Consider the following 26,136-nt stretch of genomic DNA (forward strand, 5'->3'; position numbering starts at 1 on the left):
GCAGAGAAGTGTGAAATAATTTCATGAGTCATTTTAAGGTTTCTCCCCGTATTATTTTGAGATACTTAGAGTAACTTACTTGAAAATACTTAATCATAGAGGTATAAAAGCACATGCATGAGTCGGTTTTAATGTCTGCCCCAGGAAAGGTTAGTTTGTATGTGAAGTATGCTAGCATGAATACGCCCTCAATAGGTGGTTGGTTAGCATTTGAAAAGCTCTAATCAGAAGTTCACACCTGTCTTTATCTTGATGAAGCTTTTGTTAGGATTCTCTTCTTTGGTGAAATGGGTCCATTTTTAAAGATGGACCCATGTGAGCTTCCTCGGCGCTGCCTGTGGAGGTGGCAGCTATCTGTTACTGGGCATCATGGCTGCCCTCAGACCTCTGGTGAAGCCCAAGATCGTTAAAAAGAGGACCAAGAAGTTCATCCGGCACCAATCAGACCGCTATGTCAAAATTAAGCGCAACTGGCGGAAACCCAGAGGCATTGACAATAAATAGGGTGCGCAGAAGAGTCAAGGGCCAGATCTTGATGCCCAACATTGGTTATGGGAGCAACGAGAAAACAAAGCACATGTTGCCAAGTGGCTTCCGGAAGTTCCTAGTCCACAATGTCAAGGGGCTTGAAGTGCTGCTGATGTGCCAAATCTTACTGTGCAGAGATTGCTCACAGTGTCTCCTCCAAGAACCGCAAAGCTATTGTGGAAAGAGCAGCCCAGCTGGCAATCAGAGTCACCAATCCCAACGCCAGGCTGCACAGTGAAGAAAATGAATAGACAACTTGTTGTGCACGTCATATTTGTATCATATTTAATAAAACCATAAAACTACACACACACAAAAAAGATGGACCCATGTGGATTGGCTGGAAATAATGGGCAAGTGACCCATGCTTGGAAGGGTGCAGGAATCCAGTGAGCCCAGCAGGGTGGAGTTCTTGGCTTCGACTCTGGTTTGTTCCTGCGTTTTGTACATTGGAAGCCTTTGGCAGTCTGGTGAAGTCTGTGAACTCATTCTTGGAAAGATGTTTTTAAATGCATAAGGCAAAATAAATAAACTGCATAGGGATATATAGGAAACCGTTTGTCCTGAAATACAGATAGCAAGATATTTTTTTTTTTTAAGATTTTATTTATTTATTTGAGGGAGAGAGAGAATGAGAGACAGAGCACGAGAGGGAAGAGGGCAGAGGGAGAAGCAGACCCCCTGCCGAGCAGGGAGCCCGATGTGGGACTCGATCCCGGGACTCCAGGATCATGACCTGAGCCGAAGGCAGTTGCTTAACCAACTGAGCCACCCAGGCGCCCCAGATATCAAGATATTTTTAAAAAAGAAACTCGCCCTGCTGCTGGGCCCAAGTTATCATCAATCCTGTGTTTCCAAGAGCCTTTTTCTGGGATGTTCCCCCACCCCGCCATGCTCTGCTGCCTCACTTTGAGCACCCTTGGAGCTGTGGTCTTTTATCTTACAGCAGTCCCCCTCTATCTCTCTCTGCATGAGTGATCTTGTGACTCCAGGGATTTGGGGCCAGAGGCTAGAATTTTTGCTCAATTTGTCATCATGAGTCAACCTGCTCTCTCAATTTAGAGTTGCTTTCTCATCTCTGACTGCTATCTTGTAGGTTATATCTCCAGGTAATTGTTTTAAGGTTCATCTGAATGTTTTCAAAATAAATTACGAGTAAATTACTCTAAATATCTCAAAAAGGAAAAAAAAAAAAAGGCCCAAGTCGTCATATGGATGGATCTCTAGGTCTTTCCCCCCCCCCCCCCCAAATTTACCACTTCAATAATTATTAAGTATACAGCTCTGTGGCATTAAGTACATTCATGTTGCTGAGCAACCACCACTACCATCTCCAGAACTTCTTCATCCTCCCAAATAGAAATGCTGTACCCATTAAACAATAACCCCCCCACTCCCCCCTCCCTGCCAGCCCCTCACAACCATAGATTCTATTTTCTGTTTCTTGACTGTTCCAGGAAACTCATGTAAGTGGAATCATACAATACTTGTCCTTTTGCATTTGGCTTATTTCACTTACAGTAATGTTCTTGAAGTTCATCCATGTCGTAGTATGTGTCAGAATCTCCTTCCTTTCTAAGGTTGAAAATACTCCATTGCACAGATATACTGTGTTTTGTTTTTCCATTCATCAATAGATGGACACTTAATCCCGCAACCACTTCTCATACTTTAGTATGTTGTAGGGTTTTTTCCTGCTTCTTTTTCTGTTTTTCTATGAGTTTATATAGACATGAACATTATATTTTTCTATAAACAGGACCATTTGTTTTATTTGTTTTATTCTACAGCTTGCCCTTTTAAAGTTTAAATTTAACTCTAAGCAGTTATTTATTTCAAGGACAGCGGCAACAACAAAATACACCTTCCCCTCTGTAGGAATCTGGCTCACCCACACATCTCAATTTATGTAATGTTAGTTATTCTACGTTTGTGTTCATTTCCCTTCTAGCCCTTAGTAGCTATTAAGTTTTGATAGTGGTGGTGATAAAATCCCCGTACCTACATAAAGGGAGCTCACTGAAATCATTTATGTGTGTGTGTCTCTGTGTGTGTGTGTATTTATATATGTAGAAATGTTGAATTGTATCAGTTCTACAAATTTTTTTCTTACATTTTGTTGAGAGGAGATACAGTAAGCCTTCTGATTTGTATGGGAATATATCAAAATGTTTTATTTTCTTAAATTTCTATTGTTAAATTTTCTTTGTATGTTCTGCTAAAATTCTACTCCAAGGACTAAATAATATGTTTCTTTGCTCTATGCTCCAAAGTAACTTTTTAAAACTTTAACTTTCACTGTTCTTTTTTGCTCAAATCATTGTATGCTTAATTTTAAGTGAGCATTTTGCCAAAGGTATGTGGTCTTTTTCCTTGTTATGATTTGAAAACCAGTGATCTTTTCCTGAAAACCATTTATTATTTTGATTTATGAAGTCGTTGAATAGAATATAAATAAAATGGAGAAACTGTTTTTTTTTTTTTTTTAAAGATTTTATTTATTTATTTGACAGAGAGAGATAGCGAGAGCAGGAACACAAGCAGGGGGAGTGGGAGAGGGAGAAGCAGGCTTCCCGCCGAGCAGGGAGCCCGATGTGGGACTCGATCCCAGGACCCTGGGATCATGACCTGAGCCGAAGGCAGACACTTAACGACTGAGCCACCCAGGTGCCCGAGAAACTGTTTTTTAATTTTTATCTCCCTTGCTTTGCTTGAATTGCTAAGCATCCAGACATTTTCAGTGTAATTTTATTTTTATTTTTCAGTTTGTGTCTTTATGGGTAGCTTTCATTTGATAATGTAATCAACTGTCATTTTTCAGCAAAAATATGAATTAAAGGTGAATAGTCAAATAATTTTCTGAATATTCTTGTACTTTTCATTTACATATTATAGCAAGCATTTTATTTCTTCATTACCATCCTCTACCTATTATTTCTTCTAAAGGATCATTCTTAATTGGAAGGATTAAATTTGTATCATCCTGGGATACATTTATAATTGCCTTCAGTCATTCAAAGGAAAATTATTAATTAAAAAATGATATTAAAATGAACTAGATTTTTTCTTCTAAAACTGATGAAATATATTTTTAATACTGAAATTTACATTTAGTATGTATTTAAGATCATAGGTATTGTTTCAGGCTACATAGTATTATGTCGTCTAGATCTTTTTGCAAGGTGATTGCTTTCATGAAATATAATGATGAGAGATTTACCTATTCTATTTTTGAACTCTTGAAATCAGCTCTTCAGTGAGGATCTTTGAATGTGTCACATAGATGTGGAATTGCTAGGTTGTAGGGTATGTTCATCTTCAGCTTTGGTTGGTGTCGTGAAATTCTTTATCCAAGTTGTTGTACCAATTTACTGATTTACTGTGGTATGTGAGTACCTATTTCACCCCAGTTTTGCAAGTTCTGGTATTAATGTGGTTTCTTAACTGGATATGTATAAATTGGTATCTCAGTGTTCTAATTTTCATTTCTCTGATCATTAGTGGGTTTGTGTAGTTCTCACGTTTGTTGGCTATTTGGGTATTCTCTTTTGTGAACCACTTGTTCCAGTTGTAGGGATTGTTCATCTTTTTCCCATTGATTTTTTTTTCTTGTATTCCACATATTAATCCATTGTCAGGTATGGAGATTGTAGAACTTTCTCCTAGCCAGTGGCTTTTCTTCTCATTTTGTTCATTGGGGACTCATCTGATACAAATGGTTTTTGTTTTTTTTTTAAATTTCAGTTTGTACTTTTTAGATGTTATTTAAGAAGTCCTCTCCTACTCTAATATCACAAAACTGTTCTCGCATATTTTCCTTTAAAAGCCTTTCTTTTTAACTGTTAGATCTTTAATCTTCTTGTAATAATTTTTTTTTTTTTAGTATTCTTTGGCATTTTTTTTTTTTTTACCAAATAGATACCTATACCCTTAAATGAATAGTCTATATGCTTTTGCACTGTTGATAATGCTCTCTCTGCCTCTTGCTGAGTTCCCACATGTGTCTATTTCTAGGCTGTCTATTATATTCCATAAATCTCTTTGTCTAGCCCTATGCTTGTACCACTTTATTTCCATTACAGTAAATCTGGAAACTTGGTAGGGTAAATCATCCCTGCCCACAATATCTTGAAAGTTCTCTATTATTCTTGTTTCTGTCCTGTTGATGAAAATCAACCTCTGTGCTCCAGAGCCAAAATCCAGAGCAAAGGCAGAATTGGTGTATAAAGTAGGAAGACAGTTTATTACTTTGCCAGGTGAAGGAGTCTGCAGCAGGGTAATGCCTCCAAGACTGCAAGTCCTCCCGGGGTAAAAGGCTGAGGGGTTTTATAGGAAAATACAGGATCTGGGTGGTTCCAATAGGAATCTGATACACATCCTACCAGCTATCTTCATCATGTCCTCAAGGTGGTCTCATGACTAGCAGTGGTGCGGCCATTATTATTAAGTATACATTGGGGTCCGCGAGATGTCAGTATCAATACTGAGTTCCTGGAACAAAGGATTCTACAGAAAACCAAGTGAGGGGAAGGAAGAGAGGCTTCAAGAATGAGGAGGAGGAAAATTTATTCAAAGTCAAGCCTTTTTTTTTGCTCAAACACTAGTGTGTCCCTCTTTTTTTTTTACCTTTTTATTGTTATGTTAATCACCATACATTACATCATTAGTTTTTGATGTAGTGTTCCATGATTCACTGTTTGTGCATAACACCCAGTGCTCCATGCAGCATGTGCCCTCTTTAATACCCATCACCAGGCTAACCCATCCTCCCATCCCCCTCCCCTCTAGAACCCTCAGTTTGTTTCTCGGAGTCCATCGTCTCTCATGGTTCGTCTCCCCCTCCGATTTCCCCCCCTTCATTCTTCCCCTCCTACTATCTTCTTCCTTTTTTTTTTTTTCTTAACATATATTGCATTATTTGTTTGAGAGGTACAGGTCTGTGATTCAACAGTCTTGCACAATTCACAGCGTTCTAGTGTGTCCCTCTTAATTGCCATCCATCTTTCTGTTTCTTTAGCAGTATCACTACCTTTTTTTTTAAGATTTTATTTATGTATTGGACAGAGAGAGACACATAGCGAGAGAGGGAATACAAGCAGGGGGAGTGGGAGAGGGAGAAGCAGACCCCCCGCTGAGCAGGGAGCCCGATGTGGGACTCGATCCCAGGACCCTGGGATCATGACCTGAGCTGAAGGCAGACGCTTAACAACTGAGCCACCCAGGTGCCCCACTACTTTCCAAATACAGTATGGAATCAATACGAATTCATGAAAACCTCTTTGGAATATACATTGGAACTCTGGGTTAATTTGAGGAGAGTTGACCTCTCTGAGTCTTCTCATCAATGACTATGTGTTACCTTCATTTATTCCTTCTCAGATACAGAAATATGAGTTTCCTGACCTGTATCATTTTTCTTCTCTCTGAAGAGTTTTTTTTTTTTTTTTTTTAAGATTTTATTTTCAAGTAATCTCTACATGCAATGTGGGGCTTGAACTCACAATCCCAAGATCAAGAGTCGCATGCTTCTCTGACTGAGCCAGTTGGGTGCCCCGCTCTCTGAAGAACTTTTTAAAACATTTCTTGCAAGGCAGGTCTATTGGCGTGTGAGAATATCTTTATTTCTCCTTTTACTTTTGAGGGATAATTTCACTCAGAATTCTAAGCCGGTGGCTTTTTTCTCTCAACTCTTTGACTATTTCACTCCAACATGACCTCTGATCAGGTAAAATGAACTGAGATAAACGAGTCATTAGTGTGAGATTGTACATGTATGTGGCTTGAAGCCAGGTTGTGTCCACTGTTTGCTGAACCTGTGGTTTCAGAGGCTAAAATTCCCTCCAGCATTCTTGTTTTTGTCTCTCCTGTTGTTTTGGGTTTCCCTAATAACTCCTTCTGACATAAAACTTGTGTCTTGCAACTGTCTCAGTTGTAATCTGTGTTGTTATACAGGAGCCCTGTTGATGTTGTGGTGGGAGGGGAAGCATCCGACAGTCCTATGGTTAGGATTCTTTTTGTGAGCCTGCACATTTGGTCTGTGACCTTCACAAGTACTTCCCAGTTGTTTCCCCCCACAGGGGAGACAGGAAGGCTTAGAGGGTACTGGGTTTAGGTTTGTCCTTCCCAGGTCAGTTAGGTTCTGGTAAAGTAGTGTCCCCTATGTCTAGGCCTTTGTTGAGGAGAAAAGAATGCTCTGAGCATGTTTCACAATGGTTATTTTTTCCTCCTTCTGCTGGAAGCATGGGGGGTGGTTTCTCTGATTTTCATCCTGAGAATCTCGTGGGGATTCTGGGAAGTAAACTCCTGGGTGTGTGGGGGCTCCACTAAGGCTGGGCTCTAGGAGTTTTTATTCCCCAAGCTCAGGCTCCAATGATTAGGTTACCCTTCCAGTTTTTGTACCAGTTGCTGGCTTCAGTGGAGTTTCATGTGATTTTCTATATTTGCCTGGCTCTTCAGTGTTTGGGGCAGCAGTTTGTTCCGTGACCTCAGTTCTCCGATGTGTCTGACAAGAGTTGTTGATTTTGTTTGTTTAGCATTTTTCTTGTTGTAAGGATGGTTGTGACACTTCCAAGCTTTTTTCAGAAGTCTGTCAATGGCAATCATACCTGTAAATATTTTCTACATTTTTTTTCTGTAGAAGTCACAATATCACGGACACCTTAGAATTTAATTGCTGTTGTAGATTGTATCTTAATTATGTTATTTAATTGGTTATTGTAGGCATATAGGAATACTGTTGATTTTTGTCTGTTCATCTTCTGATGATCTTGCTTTTTGAGCATGCTTAACTGTATTTCAAACTTGAATTGGACATTTAGATCAATAATGACAGTCCCCCTTCTCTAAAACCTTTAAGATAGGTGTTGATCATGTTGATAGGTGTTAATAGTAGGATATTTTTCTTTCCTTTGCATGGTTTTTGCTTTTGACATAACTGCGAGTTTAGAGCTGTCGAAGATTCCTTAGTGGAGCATGATGTCTATGCTTTGAGTGATGTGACATCACTTAATGGAAGAGGATAAACAAACCATCTCTGGTTCTTAGGGTTCTTGAACAAATATCAAGATATATATCAGCTTATTACATAAGGTGGAGCTAGAATAGATGGGCTACTACCCATGTGTGGAGATCTTTACCTATGCGGAGCTTCCTTTCATTGGTTTGGACAGCAAGATGGTATTGTTGGGCTGTGACCAGCGTCTCCTGCCCTCTTATCAGTGTAGAGAGAACAAATACCTATTTCAGGGTCAGAAATAAATTCAGCTGTAAACAACAGGAATTTTGTTTATTGTCACCAAAATAGTTCATCAAATGAGGGAGTAGGTTTCCAAATTAGATTGTGGAAACAATTTGTCCTTTCGTCATTGATCGTTTTCATCCAGAGGAATAAATTTGTTATTTTGGAGTAGGTTTCAAACCATATTTGATTGTGCTCTGTCTGAAATAACAAGGAAATTCTAGAGGTGATTTGTGTAGGATTTACATCTTTTGAATCAGTTTCTAAAAACACCCAAGATTAACTTGTCACTGCTCTTTGATGTATTTAATAAAGCATGAAGACTGGGTGACTCCTTTTTCCCCAATATTTTGATTGTGTAGTTTAAACTAGAGTAATGATCACCAGCTTATATATATTAATTTGGTGGTTTAATGTCAACCCATGCCAACCAGATTTTGTGTTACATAGTAAAGTTCCTTTTATAAACCTTGAAGGTTTGATAAATTACTGTTTTGGTGATCATAATGTCATTTTAACCTGAGGACTTTTTCAGAGTTAAATGAGCTTGGTGGTTTATTAAATGTCATGCAGAGTTTAAATCCAGGATAAATTTAGCTGTTGATTTTCCCCCTCTTTTGATTAGTGATTCTGTCCGTGCAAAAAGCACAGATAGTAGTTAATACCAGTTTTGTGATTAAAAAGATTGGAATCAAGTCTTTTATGTCTTTTCTTTAAGGTTGTTGATTATATCCTGCCACCCTTGGTCTCCTTGGTTCAGAGCCAAAATGGTAAGTGTGACCACATCAAGGAGAATGCCATTAGGTACACATTCAGTTTTCATTCTCTCTCCATGTACTCACATTCTTGGCATTTTTTTTTTTCTTTCAAGTGGAGTGGAGACTCTTTAGCTTGCGGTTGCTCTCAGAAACCACATCTCTACTCGTGAACCAGGAGGTTGGGGATGGCAAGAAGGAGGCGAATGTTGACTTTGACAGCAATCTTCTGGCTCTCATTAGAGACGTCTTACTTCCCCAGTAAGTCCCACGTGCTGCATTCATGCAGAGAAGTGTAGGATGTCCAGGATGCTTCTGTCAAACTAGGTCCAGTGATGGGGTTGGGGTCTTGGTGTCCTATGCTACTACATTGCAGAGAATCCAGGAGAATCCATTTAGAGCCTTCCCTGTTTTCCCTAAGGCACATGACTCTGAAGTTATGCAGATTTACAGGTATTCGTGGCCAGAGGGGTAAAGTTTATTATTCAAGGTCAACATTACAAGACTTATTGGAACATGGAATTGGGACATTTCCTGGCTCTGCTCCAGAATAATAGAGATGAAAGAAATCTTCCATCACCCCAAACTCTTGGAATGGAAATTAAGCTTATTTACAAATAGGATATTTTGGCAGGGGTGGGGGATCGTGCTAGAAAAAGTAATGACTACTAATTAACAGGATGGGGTTATCTTTTTCCTTTGACTCCGCGGTTCACATAGCAAACACACAGGAGGATGACGACTGAGAGGACCCAATGCAAACATGTGAAACTCTCAAATGACATTCTTATAACTGAGGGACACTGAAGTGTTTTCTCCCCCACTGTGAGTCTTATAAAAACAAAAGTACAGGGCTACCTTGTTTTATTATGCTTTGCTTTATTGTGCTTTAGAGATGTTGCATCTTTCACAATTGAAGGTCAACCCTCTGTCGAGCAAGTCTTTCGGCACCATTTTTTCCAATAGTATTTGCTCACTTTGTGTCTCTGGGTTACATTTTGGTAATCTTCACAATGTTTCAAACTTTATTATTATTATATTTGTTATGTTGGTCTGTGATCAGTGATATGACTTGCTGAAAGCTCAGGTGATGTTAGCCTTTTTTAGTAATAAAGTTTTTTTAAATCAAGATACGTGCATTTTTTTTTTTTTTTAGACATAATGCTGTTGCACACTTTAGTATAGTGTAAATTAACTTTTATATGAGCTGGAAAACCAAAAAGTTCATTTGACCTGTTTTCTTGCTGCATTTGCTTTACTGTGGTGATCTGGAACAGAACCCACAATATCTCCAAAGTATGCTTGGAACTAAAGTTGAAAAACGTATGCCAGATATCACTATTAAAGAAAAGATGACAGAATTCAGCAGATGCTGGATTGCATGTCCTGCATTGGTGTGCCTGCCTGCTCCCGGCTGCCTTCAGGGTCCGGGCTGTCTGAGCTCAACAGGTTTTTAGGAGCGGCGGTTTCACCCAATGCTCCCCTCAGTTTGTTCTACTTTTCCTGATCACCGGTTCTCGTGTAAGAAAAAATTCATTTCCACACTGTATAGCTGCCAGATCTGATCATATTCTGAAGTAGTCAACCCCTCGTCATCGGTTTCGGAAGGTTCGTTTTATGAAGTGCGTGGCCAGTGTGTATGAGCCCTCTTCCTGGTGAAGGGGGCCTGTCTTGACTGCTTGGAGCTTGATCTGTAAGGGCTTGGTTTATAGAGTCAGACTCTCGTTTCTTTTATTCCTGCACTGCTGCAGTTGGTTTCAGGGAGACTCCTGCTAATGAATATATACTCTAAGAATACTTTTGATACCCAAAGTAAGAAAGTGGTTATCTATAGGAAGAAAAAATTTCGAACTTTCTCATGTGAGAAACTATCAGTAAATGTACTTTTGGTTCCATTTGTCATCTCTGAGTGTGTATGTTTGTACTCATGTGGGTAAATATAAGATTAGAACCTTCTTTCACAGGATTAATTCATGCTTTCAGTGCCATCTTACACTTCTAAACCATATGTAATTATATACATCTTTCTGATAAGAAAATGTCTAAAAAGATTTTTTTTTTGTGAGAAATGTAATTTTGAAAGATGTACTATGGATATCTGCTAACAGCTTGTAAAGAAGCATTTCTCAGGACCTGAGATGTGCCCCCACAGTAGGGACAGGATTTCCTTTAACAGGACTTCACAGGTTACTTTTTAAAAAAAAATTTACTTATTTTTATTTAAGTTCAATTAACATATAATGTATTATTGGTTTCAGAGGTAGAGGTCAGTGATTCATCAGTCTTATATAATACCCAGTGCTCATTACATCCTCTGCCCTCCTAATGCCTCTCCCCCGCTGCCACCCTCCACCCCTCCAGCAACCCTCTGTTTGTTTCCTGTGCTTAAGAGTCTCTCATGGTTTGTCTCCCTCTCTGATTTCTTGTTTTATTTTTTCCTCTCTTCCCCTATGATCCTCAGTTTTGTTTCTTAAATTCCACATATCAGCGAGATCATATGATAATTGTCTTTTTCTGATTGACTTACTTCGCTTAGCATAATACCCTCTAGATCCATCCACATCATTGCAAATGGCAAGATTTCTTTTCTTTTTTTTTATGGCTGAGTAATATTCCATTGTATAAATGTACCATATCTTCTTTATCTGTTCATCTGTCAGTGGACATCTGGGCTCTTTTCATAATTTGGCTATTGTGGACATTGCTGCTATAAACATTGGGGTGCAGGTGCCCCTTCGGATCACATTGGTATCTTTGGGGTAAATACCCAGTAGTGCAATTGCTGGGACGTAGGGAGCTCTATTTTCAACTGTTTGAGGAATCTCCATACTGTTTTCCAGAGTGGCTGCACCAGCTTGCATTCCTACCAACAGTGTAGGAGGGTTCCCCTTTCTCTGCATCCTCACCAACATCTGTCGTTTCCTGACTTGTTGATTTTAGCCATTCTGACTGGTGAGGACTTCACAGGTTACTTATAGCTGGTTAACACCCATGGAAATTTGAAATAAAATTTCTTCCTATCTGAAGTTTGCCCACTTTTGGAAGAGCTTGTAAAATAAAAAGTGTTAAATCTATAAATCCGTGCTTTTGTTTTATTCATCTGAGCTGGAATAAATAGTATGCACTTCCTTTAATGTGTATCTTTAAGAATAGGAAAAAGGTATCTTTACTTTTTCCAGAGATGAGGAATTACAGAGGAAAATATGAGTGAAACCACATGGCAATTCAAGAAGAGAAGTAATGTAGATGAGTTCAGGTTTTCATTAAGCAATTTGAAATCCACTTTGGAAAATATCACGAAATTGGTTGGGATAGGGTGAGGGATGTTTTCAAAGCTTGTGGACTGACTCTGATGTGATGCGTAGATCTTGGCTCTACATTTCGTTCTCTTGGCCTCAGTTTTCTAATCTGCAGAATGGGGACAGTAGTATCTAAGTCAGAAGATAGTTGTGGGGGTTAAATGGGATACCTCTTGTAAAATACTTAGTACAGTGTGTGGGCCACGGTACACTCTTGACAGTAGTAGCACTGGTAAATTATTATAATCTCTCCTATTAACCTTTAAAAGGAAGATTATAATAGGACAGTAATAGTAGTAATCGTACATACTTCAAAGATGTGAAGTGGCCATTAAAATAGGTGTTGCTGATTGTGCCTGGCATATATAGTAAGGGCTCAGTAAATGTTAAATAAAAACTTAAAAATGAAATCTAATGCATTCATTTAACCTTGACTCTGGAAAACTAGAAATCTTGACAAAGAGTTTGGTCTTTGATGATAACTGTTGATGACTGTAAGTTTAGAAATGCTAATCAGGGGCGCCTGGGTGGCTCAGTGTTAAGCATCTGCCTTCGGCTCAGGTCATGATCCCATCTGGCTCCCTGCTCAGCGGGAAGCCTGCTTCTCCCTCTCCCACGCCCCCTGCTTGTGTTCCCTTTCTTGCTGCGTCTCTCTCTGTTAAATAAATAAATAAAATCTTAAAAAAAGAAAAAAGAAATGCTAATCATAGAAAATTCATGTTCTTCATTGAGTAGGTAAGTATATGGCTTAAGAATTATGAGAGATCTTGCCATTTGTGACAACATGAATGGACCTAGAGGATATTATGCTAAGTGAAATAAGGCAGACAGAGAAAGACAAATACCATATGGTTTCACTTATATGTGAAATCTAAAAAAACAAAACAATTAAACAAAACAAAAACAGCTTCGTAGATACGGGAAATAACTGTTGGTTACCCGAAGTGGATGGGGAAGGGGGGTGGGGTTGGCGAAATAGGTGAAGGGGGTTAAGAGGTATAAACTTGCAGTTATAAGATAAATAAGTTATAGGATGTCGTGTACACCTTACAGAACATCAGCAATAATATTGTAGTAACTGTATAGTGACAGATAAAGGTAACTAGACTTATCACAGGGATCATTTTATAATGTATAAAAATATCAAATCCCATGATGTACACCTGAAACTAATAAAACCTTGTATGTCAGTTGTACTTTAATAAAAGAATTGTGAAGTTTCTACAGTTTATAAGAGTAACATGGCATCGGGCTTTGGCTTGTCAAATCTACATATTAATATCCACATTTTTAATTTTGTTAAAGTTTTTTTTTTTTTTTTAAAGATTTTATGTATTTATTTGACAGAGCACAAGCAGGGGGAGCAGCAGAGGGAGAGAGAGAAGCAGGCTCTCTGCTGAGCAGGGAGCCCAATGTGGGGGTTCAATCCCAGGACCCTGGGATCATGACCTGAGCTGAAGGCAGAAGCTTAACACTGAGCCACCCAGGCGCCCCATAATTTTGTTAAAGTTCTAATCTTTCTTTGACCTTAATACTTTGGCTAAAGCCAAGGGGATAGACTCTTCATGCACATATACAGTAGGCTTCCCAGTTTTTACACAGATGTGTTGCATTAGTTAAGACTATTTTATTTGCAAGCGGTAACACTCAAACTAATTTGGAAGATACTCATGTGCTCACATTATGAGCTTGTGCTAGCATCAGATAGAGCTAGATTCAGGGGTGTGAGTGAAGTCAACAGTCCTGTGTGTTTGTGTCTTTCTCACCTTCTCTCTGCTCTGCCTGTAGCTATGTGGCTTTGTTCTCAGAGAGGCTCTTTCTACTTGGTGGTTAAATGGCTCCTGGGTGTTGATCCTCGGGAAAGAATAAATGTCTTTTCCAAAAGCTTTAACAAAATTTCAGGGAGGACAGTAATTTAATCTTGTTAAATACCATGTAATACCTGTGTTCTAGGTGCTTATCAGAACTGCTAGTGATATGAATGAAAACTCAGTTGTAAGAATAAATATCTTATTAAATATTAGTTATGGTTCTCAGAAAAATAGAACCGATAGGATGTAAGCATGTAGAGAAAAAGATTTACAATAAGGAAATTTGCTCACATGACTGTAGAGGCTGAGAAGTCCCAAGAACGGCAGTCAGCAAGCTGGAGACCCAGAGAGCCCATGGTGTAGTTCTGGCTTGAGTCCAAAGGCCTGAGAACCAGGACAGCTGGTAGGGTACACACTAGTCTGAAAGCGGACAGGCCGGAAACTCAAGAAGAGCCGATGTTCCCAGTCCAAAGGCAGCCGAAGAACAATGTCCCAGCTCAAGGCAGTAGAACAGAGGCGTTCCCTTTCACTCAGCCTTTTTGTTTTACTCAGGTCTTGACCTGATTGGATGAGGCCCACCCACACTAGGGAGGGCAATCTGCTTTACGTCGTTTCCTGACTCAAATGTTAATCACATCCAGACAGACCCAGAATCATGTTTGACCAAATAACTGTGCTTGTGTGGCCCAGTCAGTTTAACACATAAAATTAACCATCACCTCATCTATCATAAATATCCTGGCTGGATTGCTTTCTATATAAATTAATGAATTAATATAAAAGAAGTGTTATCTCTTCACAGTGTACCTGCTTTGCTTTCTGAAGAGATGAACTTTAGTTGTAAGTATTTGTTCAGTGCCTTTTCTATGTGGGGAATTATAATACCATGGGTAGAGAGGTGGTATTTCAGTTAGATTTTGAAATCTAGGTAGGGTTGCATAGAAAAGCAGTGGGTCTTCTAGGCAAGACTGGGGTAAGCAAAGGTGTGGAAGTGCAGAGAGGTGAGCAGTAAACAGGCCAGCTTATTTCCAGTGGACGTCTGCATGGGATAGTTATATGAAGTGAGCTGGGGAGGAAATGCTTTTTCTCCTAATCAGCTTATTTATTCACTGGTACTAATTGAGTACCTCTTGCTGTAGAGGCATATTTCTAGTTTCTGGGAACATCATAATGACCAAGATAGGTACAGCCTTTATGGAACACGTACTGTCTGGTAGAGCCAAATATTTCAGACATTAATATTTTTTAACAGAAGAAGTCTGTAAGTCCTACAAGTAGAAATGTTTAGCTAAGTATAAATTAAATATTGAAGCCAACTTCCTTCAACAGTGTGCCTACGTAATGTTCATAAACGTGCCACAGAACACATGTTCTTTCTGAACTGTTCTGTGTGTTTACTGTCCCTTGGCTTTTGAATTTCACAATTCACCCATTTAACTTTCTGAAGCTCAGTGTTTCTCAACATTTTATGACCTTAAGACACTATTTCCTATGGCTTATCTATTACCATCTCCCAGAACTCTTTTGATCACAGTTTTGAAATACAACTCAAGGTTTTTTCCATTAAGATCAGGAACAAGAAAAAGATGCTCACCACCAAAACTTCTTTGTAACATTGCATCATGAGTATTATAACTAATGTAATAATACAGGAATATTAAACTCTAAATATTCCATTAGATGCACATTGATGCATAACAAATTATCACATACTTAGTGGCTTAAATCAACATCTACTTAGCTCTGTAGGTGGGAAGTCTGACACAGTGTGACCGGGTTCTCTTTTCAGGATCTTATGCTGCTGAAGTCAGGTGTCTGCTGCGCTGAGTCATTGCCTGGAGACTATGGGAGAAACCTGCTTCTGGGCTCGGTCGGGTTGTTGACAGAATTCTTTTTCTTGTAGTTTGCATTAGTTTCTTAAGGCTGAATTGCCACACACTGACCGGCTTAAAACAACAGAGATTTATTCTTTGGCAATTGAGGAGGTCAGAAGTTCAAAGTCAAAGTCTTGGCAGCGTTGGTTCCTTTTGGAGGCTCCGAGGGAGAAACTGTGCCTCTCTCCTGGCTTCTGAGGGCTGCCAGCAATCTTGGGTTTATAGCAGCATCCACTCCAGTCTCTGCCTCTGTCTTCATATGGCTTTCTTCCCTGTGTCTGCCTCGAGTTTGCCTCTGCTTTTCTGGTATAAGGACATCTGTCATTATGTTTAAGGCCTACCCTGAATTATCTTGAGATCCTTAACCAAATCTGCAAAGCCTCTTCCAAATAACATCACATTCAGGTCCTGGGGGTTAGGACTTGGACATATCCTATGGGGCCATTATTCACTCCAGTGCACTGTTGTAGGACCAAAGTCCCTGTTTCTGTGCTGCCTTGCATACCGTTAGGCACCCACATTTCTTCTCATGGGCCCCTCCATCTTCATGTCAGCAACAGTTGTCAAACCTCCCTCGTGCTGGCAACCTTTCTGAGTTCCTCGTCTGCCACCAGCTTGAGAAGACTCTGCATGTTCAAGTTGGTGATGTTGGCCCTTGGTAGTCTGGGTCTTGTGATTAGAATATACTTGTGATGAAATCTTGGCTCTGCCACACTTGGTGCGTGTGCCCTCACTTCCTGCTCCTCTCCTTCCCTCCTTCAGTTTCGCCTCCTCCAAGATGGTTGGAATGCCACTACCATAACTGATTCATTAGAAAAAGTTTTTTTCTGGAAAGAAAGATAACCATATATACTCAGGAAATTGCTATGATTTCCTTCAGCAGAGAGACAAGATTTGATTCGAAAGGTTCATGCAGAAGAGGCAATATCTAATGAAACTTAAGTCCAGAGTGACTTTATCAGTTAAAATTGGCACCTCTCAGAAGTTGAATATCAAAGTCATTATCAATGAACTTTTAGTATCAAAAGTCAGTATCTCCTGACTGAATGTTTTTTTCTGAGACTTGTTCCACAAGGTGAGGGCATTTCTCTTTCAGTATTTAGCCGTAAATGGAACTAAATCCTTCACTCAGGAAAGACACCATTGCTCTTCTTGGGGAAGAGGAAATTTTAATATTCATACAAAGGTAGATCATGTCATTTGTACTACATTGTGTGATTGTGCATACGAAGTTTAAAGCCAGCCCTTCCTTCCTTCCTTCCTTCCTTCCTTCCTTCCTTCCTTCCTTCCTTCCTTCCTCCCTCCCTCCCTCCCTCCCTCCCTCCCTCCCTCCCTTCCTTCCTTCCTTCCATAAATATATATTGAGTGACTTCCACGTGCCAGGCACTGGGGATGCTATGGTGGGTAAGATTGGATCCCTGCCCCTCAGTGCAATTACATTCTGGTGGGTAAGATAAAGCAGTAACCAAATAAATAAGATGATTGCAGTTAATTGTGAGCACTATAAAGAAAAACAAAACATAAAACAGTGTCGGGATAGAGAATGATCGTAAGGGGAATGAGGAAGGGGTTGTTTTAGGTAGGATAGTCAGGAAAGGCTTCATGCGAGGTAGCAAGCCCTGGGGAAAATCTCTGTGGAATTTGCCTTTGCTAGGCTGGAAGTACTTTGCCAACATGGATTTTAGTTTTCATATTTTCTTTTAGCTTTGTGTGTTTTGAAAAGAGATCATGCTGATATAAATGTGCTTACAGTGTTTTTATGACAATATGGCATTCAGCATTTCTCTCCTGGGGAAAATGAGTATTGCCTTTCTTCTTTATAATTCTCTTGTGACCTGTGCCATCATCAGGGCCATAATGACTTCATAAATTATTAAGCCTTTGTTTTTTAGAATCTCAGGGCTATATTTTTTACAAATTAGAATTGTATTTCCTCTTAGAAATTGGAATTTGTAAGTGGATTCCATTAGTGGCAATATACCGTAGAGCTCTTTATCTGGTTTTGAAATAATATCCAGTTAAAAGTCCTGAGTTTGACTACCTGGCTTATATGTTGGTGGCTTAACGGGCATCCAGATGGTTTTTATTGTGTCTTTGTCTCCCTTAACCACAAATATCCTATGTTAAAACAGATGTGAACTTGACCATCTCTGATGGAAATCAGAATAGACAGAGTATTTCAATTTTAGCTTTTTGTTAGATAATTTTATTTTGCAGATAAAATTTAAATCACAACTATTTTTGTAGCAGAAAGAAGCATCATATTGTTCTACTTTGTTCCTTTTACTTAATCCTTCTATGTTTTGACTGTCTACCTAAATCAGTGCATTTAGGTACAGTGATCCCTCCTGGGATACAACCTATAGGAATCTAAAGTAGGGTAATCTCAGAGTTAAAGTAGGGGTAAATATTCTTGTATCCTTCTGAATCCAGGATAGTGATATTGCTCCAGTTCTTTGGGTAATATTTGGTTAACCTTGCGTGTTGCTTTATTGAAGCCTTTTTTTTTTTTTTTTTTTGAGCCTTTCAGGCCTTTGTAATAAAAATTTGCTGTTGGTTTTGTTGAAGAAATCCAGAAGAGATGAGGGTTTACTATCTGAAATTGTATTTAACACTTATTTTGAAGTCACACCTACCTTTCTTTCACTTAAAAATATTAAAATATATATAAATATATATGTTTATATATGCCATTTGTCTATTTTCCCATCCACTTATGTATCCATTTAACTTCTGATGTACTTAAATATCTATGCATCCATGCAAGACAATGGAATATCATGTAGAACTCAGGTCACATAAAAATCACCAGACTGAAAAACTCTCAAGATACCAACTCTTTATTTGGTTCATACCTTTCTCAGTTCATAAAATTTTGGAGTTGACTCAAGATATCACCTAGTTCACATTTTGGACAAAACTGTACAGAAAATGCCTAAGAGTAGGTTATCTACTCCTTTCTCACAGCCATCTGGTGGGGAGGTCCTCAGCGTTCTCCAAAGGCGGGTTTCACCTTCACGCCTTTGCTGTTTGGCAGCCTTCTCTTGAGCTAACCCCCACACATCTCTTTCCTCTAAGCTCTGAGCTTTGAATCCATCTTGCATTCTGTTAGATACGCCTTTAAACACACTGCCTTCTTCACATTTTTCCCTTGCTCAAAAACCTTTGCATTGTAGAAAGTAACATTCACAGTACTTATCCAGCCATTCAAGGCTCTCCACATTTTGCCTCTTGCCTACCGTTTTATGTTAATATCTGCCTGCTCTCCAATATGGTTTCTCCATTTGTGGTGAGATTTACTTAGTCTTTTCTGAAATTTCCTCCTGAGAACCTATCTTTCCTGCCAATTCCCAGATACCATACTGTGAATATCTCTGTCTATCCTAATATAAGTAGATTACTGTCTTGTAATCTACTTATCTACATTTATAAATGTACTAAAAATGATTTAAATAATTTCCAGTTACTGAATATCTAGGATTTTCCCAGTATTTCATAATTATATATACTGCTGCAAACAGCCACTTTTTGAGCTACATCTTTGGGTACATACTATTTCTTTTTGTTGAATCTCTAGGGTTGGAATCACTATAATAAAATTATGTACCTTTTTAACGGCATTTGATAGGTTTTGGCAATTTTTTTCAGAGATGATGAAGAGTTTATATTACCAGCTTCCCTTTATGAACCTATTTTGCTGTACCCTTGTTATCTCTTGAATTTCTTTAGATATTAGTGAAGTTGGCCATTTCCCTCCATGCTTCTTGGCCATTTATATTCTTCTTAGATGGATTTTGTCCACTTTTTTTTTTTTTGGTTGTTTATTGGTTGGCAATAGCTTTTTATATATTAAGAATATCCACTCTGTTCTACCAACATTCTGCAAATTTTTCCCTCATTTGATTTATTTATGGAGGTTTTGCCATTGAGAAATACTACTTAAAAACTTTAAAGCTATAAATTTTTTTTTTTTTAAAGATTTTATTTATTTATTTGACAGAGAGAGACATAGAGAGGGAACACAAGCAGGGGGAGTGGGGGAGGGAGAAGCAGGTCCCCCACTGAGCAGGGAGCCCGATGTGGGGCTCAATCCCAGCACCCTGGGACCATGACCTGAGCCGAAGGTAGACGCTTAATGACTGAGCCACCCAGGAGCCCCTAAAGCTGTAAATGTTTTTTGATTCCTTTCTGATTGTCATGCTACAGAGTGCTTCACTCAAGATTATGTGAATATTTACTCATTTTAGGATTTTAATGGAAGTTAAAATTTTTTACTTAAATTCTTAATTTATTGGTGATATATTTTCATAAGATATGTCCTAACCATTCTAACCCCCTTTCTAAGATCACTCTTTCTTGTCCAATGTATGTCACCTTTCTTTCCTTAATTTATATGTATGTTCTTGATCCTACAACACTTAATAATTATTATGATTTTGTAAAGTAATTCATTTTTTCATTTAGCAGGATCTTCCTCATTGTACTTCCCTCTAAAGTTCCTTGGATATTCTGGAATCCTTCTTTCCCCTAAAATTCTCAGAGCCCACTCCATTGAGATGTAGAAATGTGAATTTGTGGCTTACTCCAAGCAGACTGGACCTCTTCAAGATATCGGCCTCCCCTTTTCCCCCAGCAGAATAGATACTTCTTTCCACTTGGCCAAATCTTTGCTCACTTCCCCAGAGTAGCTTCTTCCAATAATGCAGAGTTATTTTGATAGCCTGTTTCCGCTTCCTGCCAGCTTACCTAATTGGGCACCAGTTTCACCAGTTTCACTTAGCAAGATAGGGAAGAGACCATCCCTTGGATCCCTGAATATGTGATTTTTAGAAGTGTTCTCTCCTTTGGGATAGATATGGATTTAATACGAATGGCTTTTCCTGCCTGGGTTCAGCTGTTTGGGACCTGGAAAAGACCCCTTATTTGGGAGGATTCTAGACAAAGAAGAGTGGGGGCATATGTTGTTAGCGATCTTAGTCTGTATCTAGGCTCAGGGCACTTGGAGTGCTCCTCTCCAGCCCCTGTCCATCAGAATGGGCCAGCTCTTCCCTGGGTCACTGTCCTTCCAAGCCTTTTCAGTAGTCTGGACTCATCACTGTTTGTTTCCCACCAAGTCACATTCAGAGGAGTGCGAGATCCAATTACCATTAGCTCAGCTGCTTTATCTTTGTTCAGAAGACAAGCTTAATAAATCGCAGCATTCTTCTGGCTAGTTCTTGCTGACTATTACAAGCCTATCTTTGATGAAATGAAAGTATATTCAATATATTCAGTATTTGTATTCTAAACATATCTATTATGAATCCTATCCTTCTTTTTCCAAGGGGAGAAAAACATAACAATATTCTTTAGGAAAATTCTCATGCATTAGGCTGGTACAGTCTTCATCTTTCCCTCCCATTTCAAGGTTAGATAACCTCAAACAACCTAAGACATTTGAATTTCAGTCAGTCAAGCTTCATCCATGTTCTTTTTAAATGTAGATTCTACATATTCCTATTAACTCTATTTTAAAATAGTTTGTGTTTTCTCAGTCTTCTTGGGATTGTTTATTACATTTCTAACCAGTTGCCCATATTTTCTCTTGTACTTTCCACAAGAAAACTACAGAAGATTACATGGGAAGCTTTTTTAAATTCATAGGCTTGTGGTCCTTTCCTCAGTGATTCAGCTAAGTCTGGGAATGGGGACAAGGGGGGCCCGTCGTCCAGTGTGTTTGTGTGACTCATCCGAAGCCTCCCATCCCCACTTCAGTTGAAATTCTCTGGATGATAATTTCCACATACTGGTAGGCAGCTGCAGGGTACATCCTTCTCTTATCTGACTTAATGCCTCACTTTCAACTCAGTGCCTCAGTTTCGCTTTTCAGGATGTGTGCCCTGAAGAGCTAACTTAGCAAGTGTGGGGTGTTCAAGCCCTACATGCTACAAAGAGACTGGCCCTTGACCTTCTTCTGGGAGATAATTTCTGAGCCTCTATACTATCCTTTCTGATAAGAGAGTCTGTATACAGGGGGCCTTGAGCCGTGCCAGATACTTTATGCTAACAATGTGAATTTTGGTGGGGGCCTTGGACTATAGCTTATTGGCTTGACCTCTGGAGGGGCTGGAGACTGAGCAACTAAGGTTAGCTCACAGACACATGGCCATGCCCATGTGACTGATCCCTAATGCCACTCTTGACACCAGTGCTCCAGGGAGCTTCCCTGGCTGGCAGCACATCCTGTGTGCTGTCTGCAGTGTTGCTTGGAGGCTGAGCTCTGTCCACCCACCTCCATTGGGCAAGGACAACTGGCTTCTTGCTCCTGGTCCTGCCTGGACTCTGCCCTAAGCGCCTTTCATCTACGCTGGTTTTCACTGTAACACACCATAATTGTTAGCGTAACACCTTTTCTGTGAGTCTTTCTAGCAAACCATTAAACCTGAAGGTCGTCTTGGGTGCCCCCAACTTAGGATGTAAGAGCTTTTGATTGTACAAGACTCCTCGAGAAAGGAATAATGATTTCTCTCTAATATGCTGAGTTCCTTTTTTAAAAAGAGTTCATTATATGTTAAAAAAAAAAAAAAGATGATAGTAGGAAGGGAAAAATGAAGGGGGAGAAAGCAGAGGGGGAGACGAACCATAAGAGACTATGGACTCTGAGAAACAAACTGAGGGTTCTGGAGGGGAGGGAGATAGAGGGATGGGTTAGCCCGGTGATAGGTGTTGAGGAGGACACGTATTGCATGGAGCACTGGGTGTTATACGCAAACAATGAATCATGGAACACTACATCTAAAACTAATGATGTAACGTATGGGGATTAACATAACATAATAAAATAAAATTTAAAAAAAGAGTTCAAACTGGATGTTAAATTTTATGAATACACTTTTATCACCTCTAAAGGTATTTCCTTCAATTTTGTTTTATTCAGATGATAAAACGTATTGTTTTTCTAAATTTGATTTTTTTTCATTCCTGAAATTACTGATGCTTAGGTTGTGCTGTATTTTTTTTTAACATACCGTTCTCTTTGATTTATTAACATTTATGATTTTATTATGAATGATTGGCATTTTGACTTTCATCTTTGTCATACCTGGGCAAAACTTTTAATTGCTATAATTTAAAAATATTTTATAAGAAATCTTTCTAAAATATGGTACTTCCTGCCTCCTTGAACAGAGCACTCTACCCAATTTAACATTTTCTTTACTCACTACCCCCATTTTGAGCAATATGATGTGTAATGGGCCCTCTGGTCCCATTGAGGTATGAGCAGCTGCTGCTTCTACATTAAATACTCCCCAGACTTCTCTCTGGAGTTCTTGAGTTTGCTTTTTTTTTTTTTTTTTCCTATGCCTTCAAGTCCCACTTCTTTCTGTAATAGTCCCTCTCTTACCTTTACTTGGCTCCTTTTTAATGGCTGTGGGATTAGAGGCTGCATAATTAAGCTTGTTATATAATGATTTCCAAAATGAGAGTAAATAGACTCTGAGTAAGAGCCTGGGGCCCTATTCTCCAGATGAAAAACATCCGCTTCATGTCATGGATTTTTAAATATACATTTTGGGTTTGGGGAGATAGTTTACTCCCTTTTTAATTGTTGGTTGTTCCAGAGAGTAGAGTCATAAAGTTAATTGGTTTGTTTGTTCAACTGTTCATATGTCCATCCATTTCTCCAACTGTCTGTCCATCCCTTCACCTGACACTTATTTCTTGAACTCCTCCACGGTGCTGTAGACCAGATAGCTGAACTTGAGTAGGTAAGACGCAGTCTGCAAACCAGCGTCTGCCTCACAAATAACATGGGGGCGCAGTCTGAACTGTGCTGTGGAAATTTTCAGTTAATAAAGAACTTTTACTCATTGGGGCACCTGGGTGGCTCGGTCGTTGGGCATCTGCCTTCGGCTCGGGTCATGGCCCCGCATTGGGCTCCTGCCCTCTCCCACCCCCCCTGCTTGTGTTCCCTCTCTCACTGTGTCTCTCTCTGTCAAATAAATAAATAAAATCTTTTAAAAAAAAAGAACTTTTATTCTTTTATTTTTTAGTGTTATTCTCTCTGGTAGTAATTTTCATTTCAGATTTTAAAGTTTTCGTAAGAAGAATACTGTGCAGAAAAGAGTTAACATAGCAGGTCTGCGACTGTTCCCCTTAGAAAGGCCGGCTTGCGGGGTGATAGGCTGGCCCTTGGCAGGCTGGCGTCTTAGAAATTGGTGCTCATAGTGTTTCCAGTCACTATTTAACTGCTGGGTGTAGTTCGGGCTGCCTGGCCTATTGTGCAGACAGCAGGGTTTACGCTGAATGTCTGCTTTCCTCCTGGGAGGGGTTTTGATTCTTGTTAGAGGTTGCTGATGTGTCCAGCCCCCAGTAAAAACCTTGGTCACTTGAGTCTCTTAGGGGCAGAAATATCCCCCCATGTGTTACATTTTTGTTGCTGGGGAAAAGATTGTTCTCTGACCTCTAATGGGAGGAGGAGAGCATAAGGATGTGCACAGAGTCTCCACCTGTGTCCATCTCCCTTAGGATTCATCTGTATGTTCCAACCATGTAGCTCTACTGAGTATCTATCACGAGCACATCTCTGAACTTGAGGGTGCTCTTGGGGACCCTGCCACAAATGCCTAATTTTTATTGGTCTCTTACTATGCATGCAGCCCAGTACTAATCCTTTTACTGGATTGTCTCATTGGATCTTCCCCCAAACAGATCTCTGTGAGGCAGGTCAGTGTCCTCACCCCCCGCTGCCAAGTGAAGCTCTTGGAAGTTCCATGAGGTTAAGTGTCCTGTGCAGGTCCTATAGCTCATACGTTTATTTCGGTGTCTTTATGTTTGCACCTTACGGTGTATTGCTTCCGTTGTTCAGAGGAGAGGTTAAGCGAAGAAAACCACTGAGTCCTTTTTTCATCACTATCATCGCAGGTATGAGCACATCCTCACAGAGCCAGACCCAGTCCCAGCATACGCTCTGAAACTGCTAGTAGCCATGACGGAACACAACCCGGCTTTCACCAGGTACTATAACTCCAGCTTTATTTTTCTTGTTTTTCATCTACAGAATGAATTTCATATGTTCTAAAAATGTTAAAGATGATGAGATTCTGAAAGATTAACAATTGAATTACCGAAGTGGTCATTTCTCAAGTTTGAGGGTTTATGGTATCTCACGTTTATGCGGTTTTGGTCTCATTCTCATATTTTTATCCCTTATTGGATTTGTATACTCTGGAATTCATGATGCTTTAAAATGATAAATTCTTGGGGCACCTGGGTGGACTTCGGCTCAGGTCATGATCGCAGGGCCCTGGGATCGAGTCCTGCATCAGGCTCCCTGCTCGGTGGGGAGGCTGCTTCTCCCTTTGCCTGCCACTCCCCCTGCTTGTGCCCCCTCTCTCTCTCTGTCAAATAAATAAATAAAATCTTTAAAAAAATTATAAATTCTTTAAAGAGAAAAAACTAACACACATTTAAAAAAATGTCAATTGGTGCTTCCTATTGTACTGAGCAGTTGTTTATTAAATCTGTCTGGTATTTATAGGCTCTTATTTTCTACCATTTTGTTAAATTGACATACTTTTATTCAGCAAGGGAGAGCTTTTGCCTCTATGGAAGGTACTACGTGTGATGATGCCGAATATTTTAGAGCTAGTTTCTAGGAGACTGGCACCTGCTTTCAGTCTGGCATGGGAGAGTTTGTCAGAGAGAGCCCAGCTCCATAGAAGGGGCGGAGAAGAGGAGGCCCTCCTTGCTCTCAGTCAAGACAGCTAGTTGTAGTTGTTAGGTGATGGCCAAGGACCTCTGGCTTGGGACACCTCTACGGTTGGTCTTTAGGAAAGAACAAAGTCACGCAGCCCCAACCACCTTGTTTTCATCTGCTCCGTTGTTCTGCCACAGAAGGTACTGCGTAGTGATGAGTCACCATCAGTGTTAGGAGTGAACAGGAAGGTCTGTTTGTAGACTCTCCATATTGGGTGAAAGGCTGAACTGCAACCTTTCTGGTGGCTGGGCCAGGGCACGGAGGTGTGCCATGACTGAGTCCCTGGGGTGCCAAGGTGCTCTCAGGCTTTGGGTCATCTGCAAGGCTGAGGGTGAATGTAGATTTCAGGCCTGTTCCCAGGCTGTGTGCAGCCTCATTCATTTCCAGAGAGTGACATATAAATACTACTTTGTACTCTCAATGTCATGTTGCAAAAGAATTTGGGGAGCATGTACCCTTGCCAATTCTAAATCCTGTGTCTCTATAGCCTTTTAAAAGTCTGACCAATGAGACTTCCAAAATCGTCACTCAAAGGTACTTTTCTCTATTCCTACATAGAAATTTCATTATAAAGAGTGTATCTGTATTAGAAGTCAAATATAAATTCATATAGTTACTTCTTTCCTGGAGTTTTAATACCAGGTACTAATACTGTATACTAATTTTATCCTTTCATTAGATGGGGCAGGTTGCGTTTACTTTTTTAATGTCGACTCTTGCTCACTCACGTGGCATGCTTTCTAAGCTCCTTCCTCTTTTTGCCAACTCTCTATGAAATTCATCTGAATTTCCTCACTTTGTGGGGAAGAACCTAGTGAAGTTTGTGACTTATATATACTCTTTTTATTTTAAAAATGAGTAAGCTTGGAAGACACTTTATTCTTTTTTTTTTT

At 39.6% G+C, this 26,136-nt stretch overlaps 1 protein-coding gene and 1 pseudogene across 9 annotated transcripts in view; both read left to right on the forward strand.

The window, feature by feature from the left end:
• The window catches only part of ULK4 (unc-51 like kinase 4), a 599,599-nt gene that overhangs the window by 215,143 nt on the left and 358,320 nt on the right, over positions 1–26,136 (forward strand). For 8 of the 9 annotated variants that reach the window (XM_064589489.1, XM_064589509.1, XM_064589495.1 and 5 more), the window contains 3 exons: positions 8,484–8,535; positions 8,637–8,781; positions 24,409–24,501. In XM_064589489.1, coding sequence (XP_064445559.1) covers positions 8,484–8,535; positions 8,637–8,781; positions 24,409–24,501 — 290 coding nt within the window. The remainder of the gene's footprint in view (positions 1–8,483; positions 8,536–8,636; positions 8,782–24,408; positions 24,502–26,136) is intronic. The other variant, XM_064589506.1, reaches the window with a different exon arrangement.
• LOC123863917 (large ribosomal subunit protein eL32-like) lies at positions 107–1,093 on the forward strand (annotated as a pseudogene).

This window comes from Mirounga angustirostris, unplaced genomic scaffold (assembly GCF_029215605.1).
Source record: "Mirounga angustirostris isolate CCGP_5_RB_7025 unplaced genomic scaffold, mMirAng1.0.hap1 SCAF_1, whole genome shotgun sequence".
NCBI classification, from domain to species: domain Eukaryota; kingdom Metazoa; phylum Chordata; class Mammalia; order Carnivora; family Phocidae; genus Mirounga; species Mirounga angustirostris.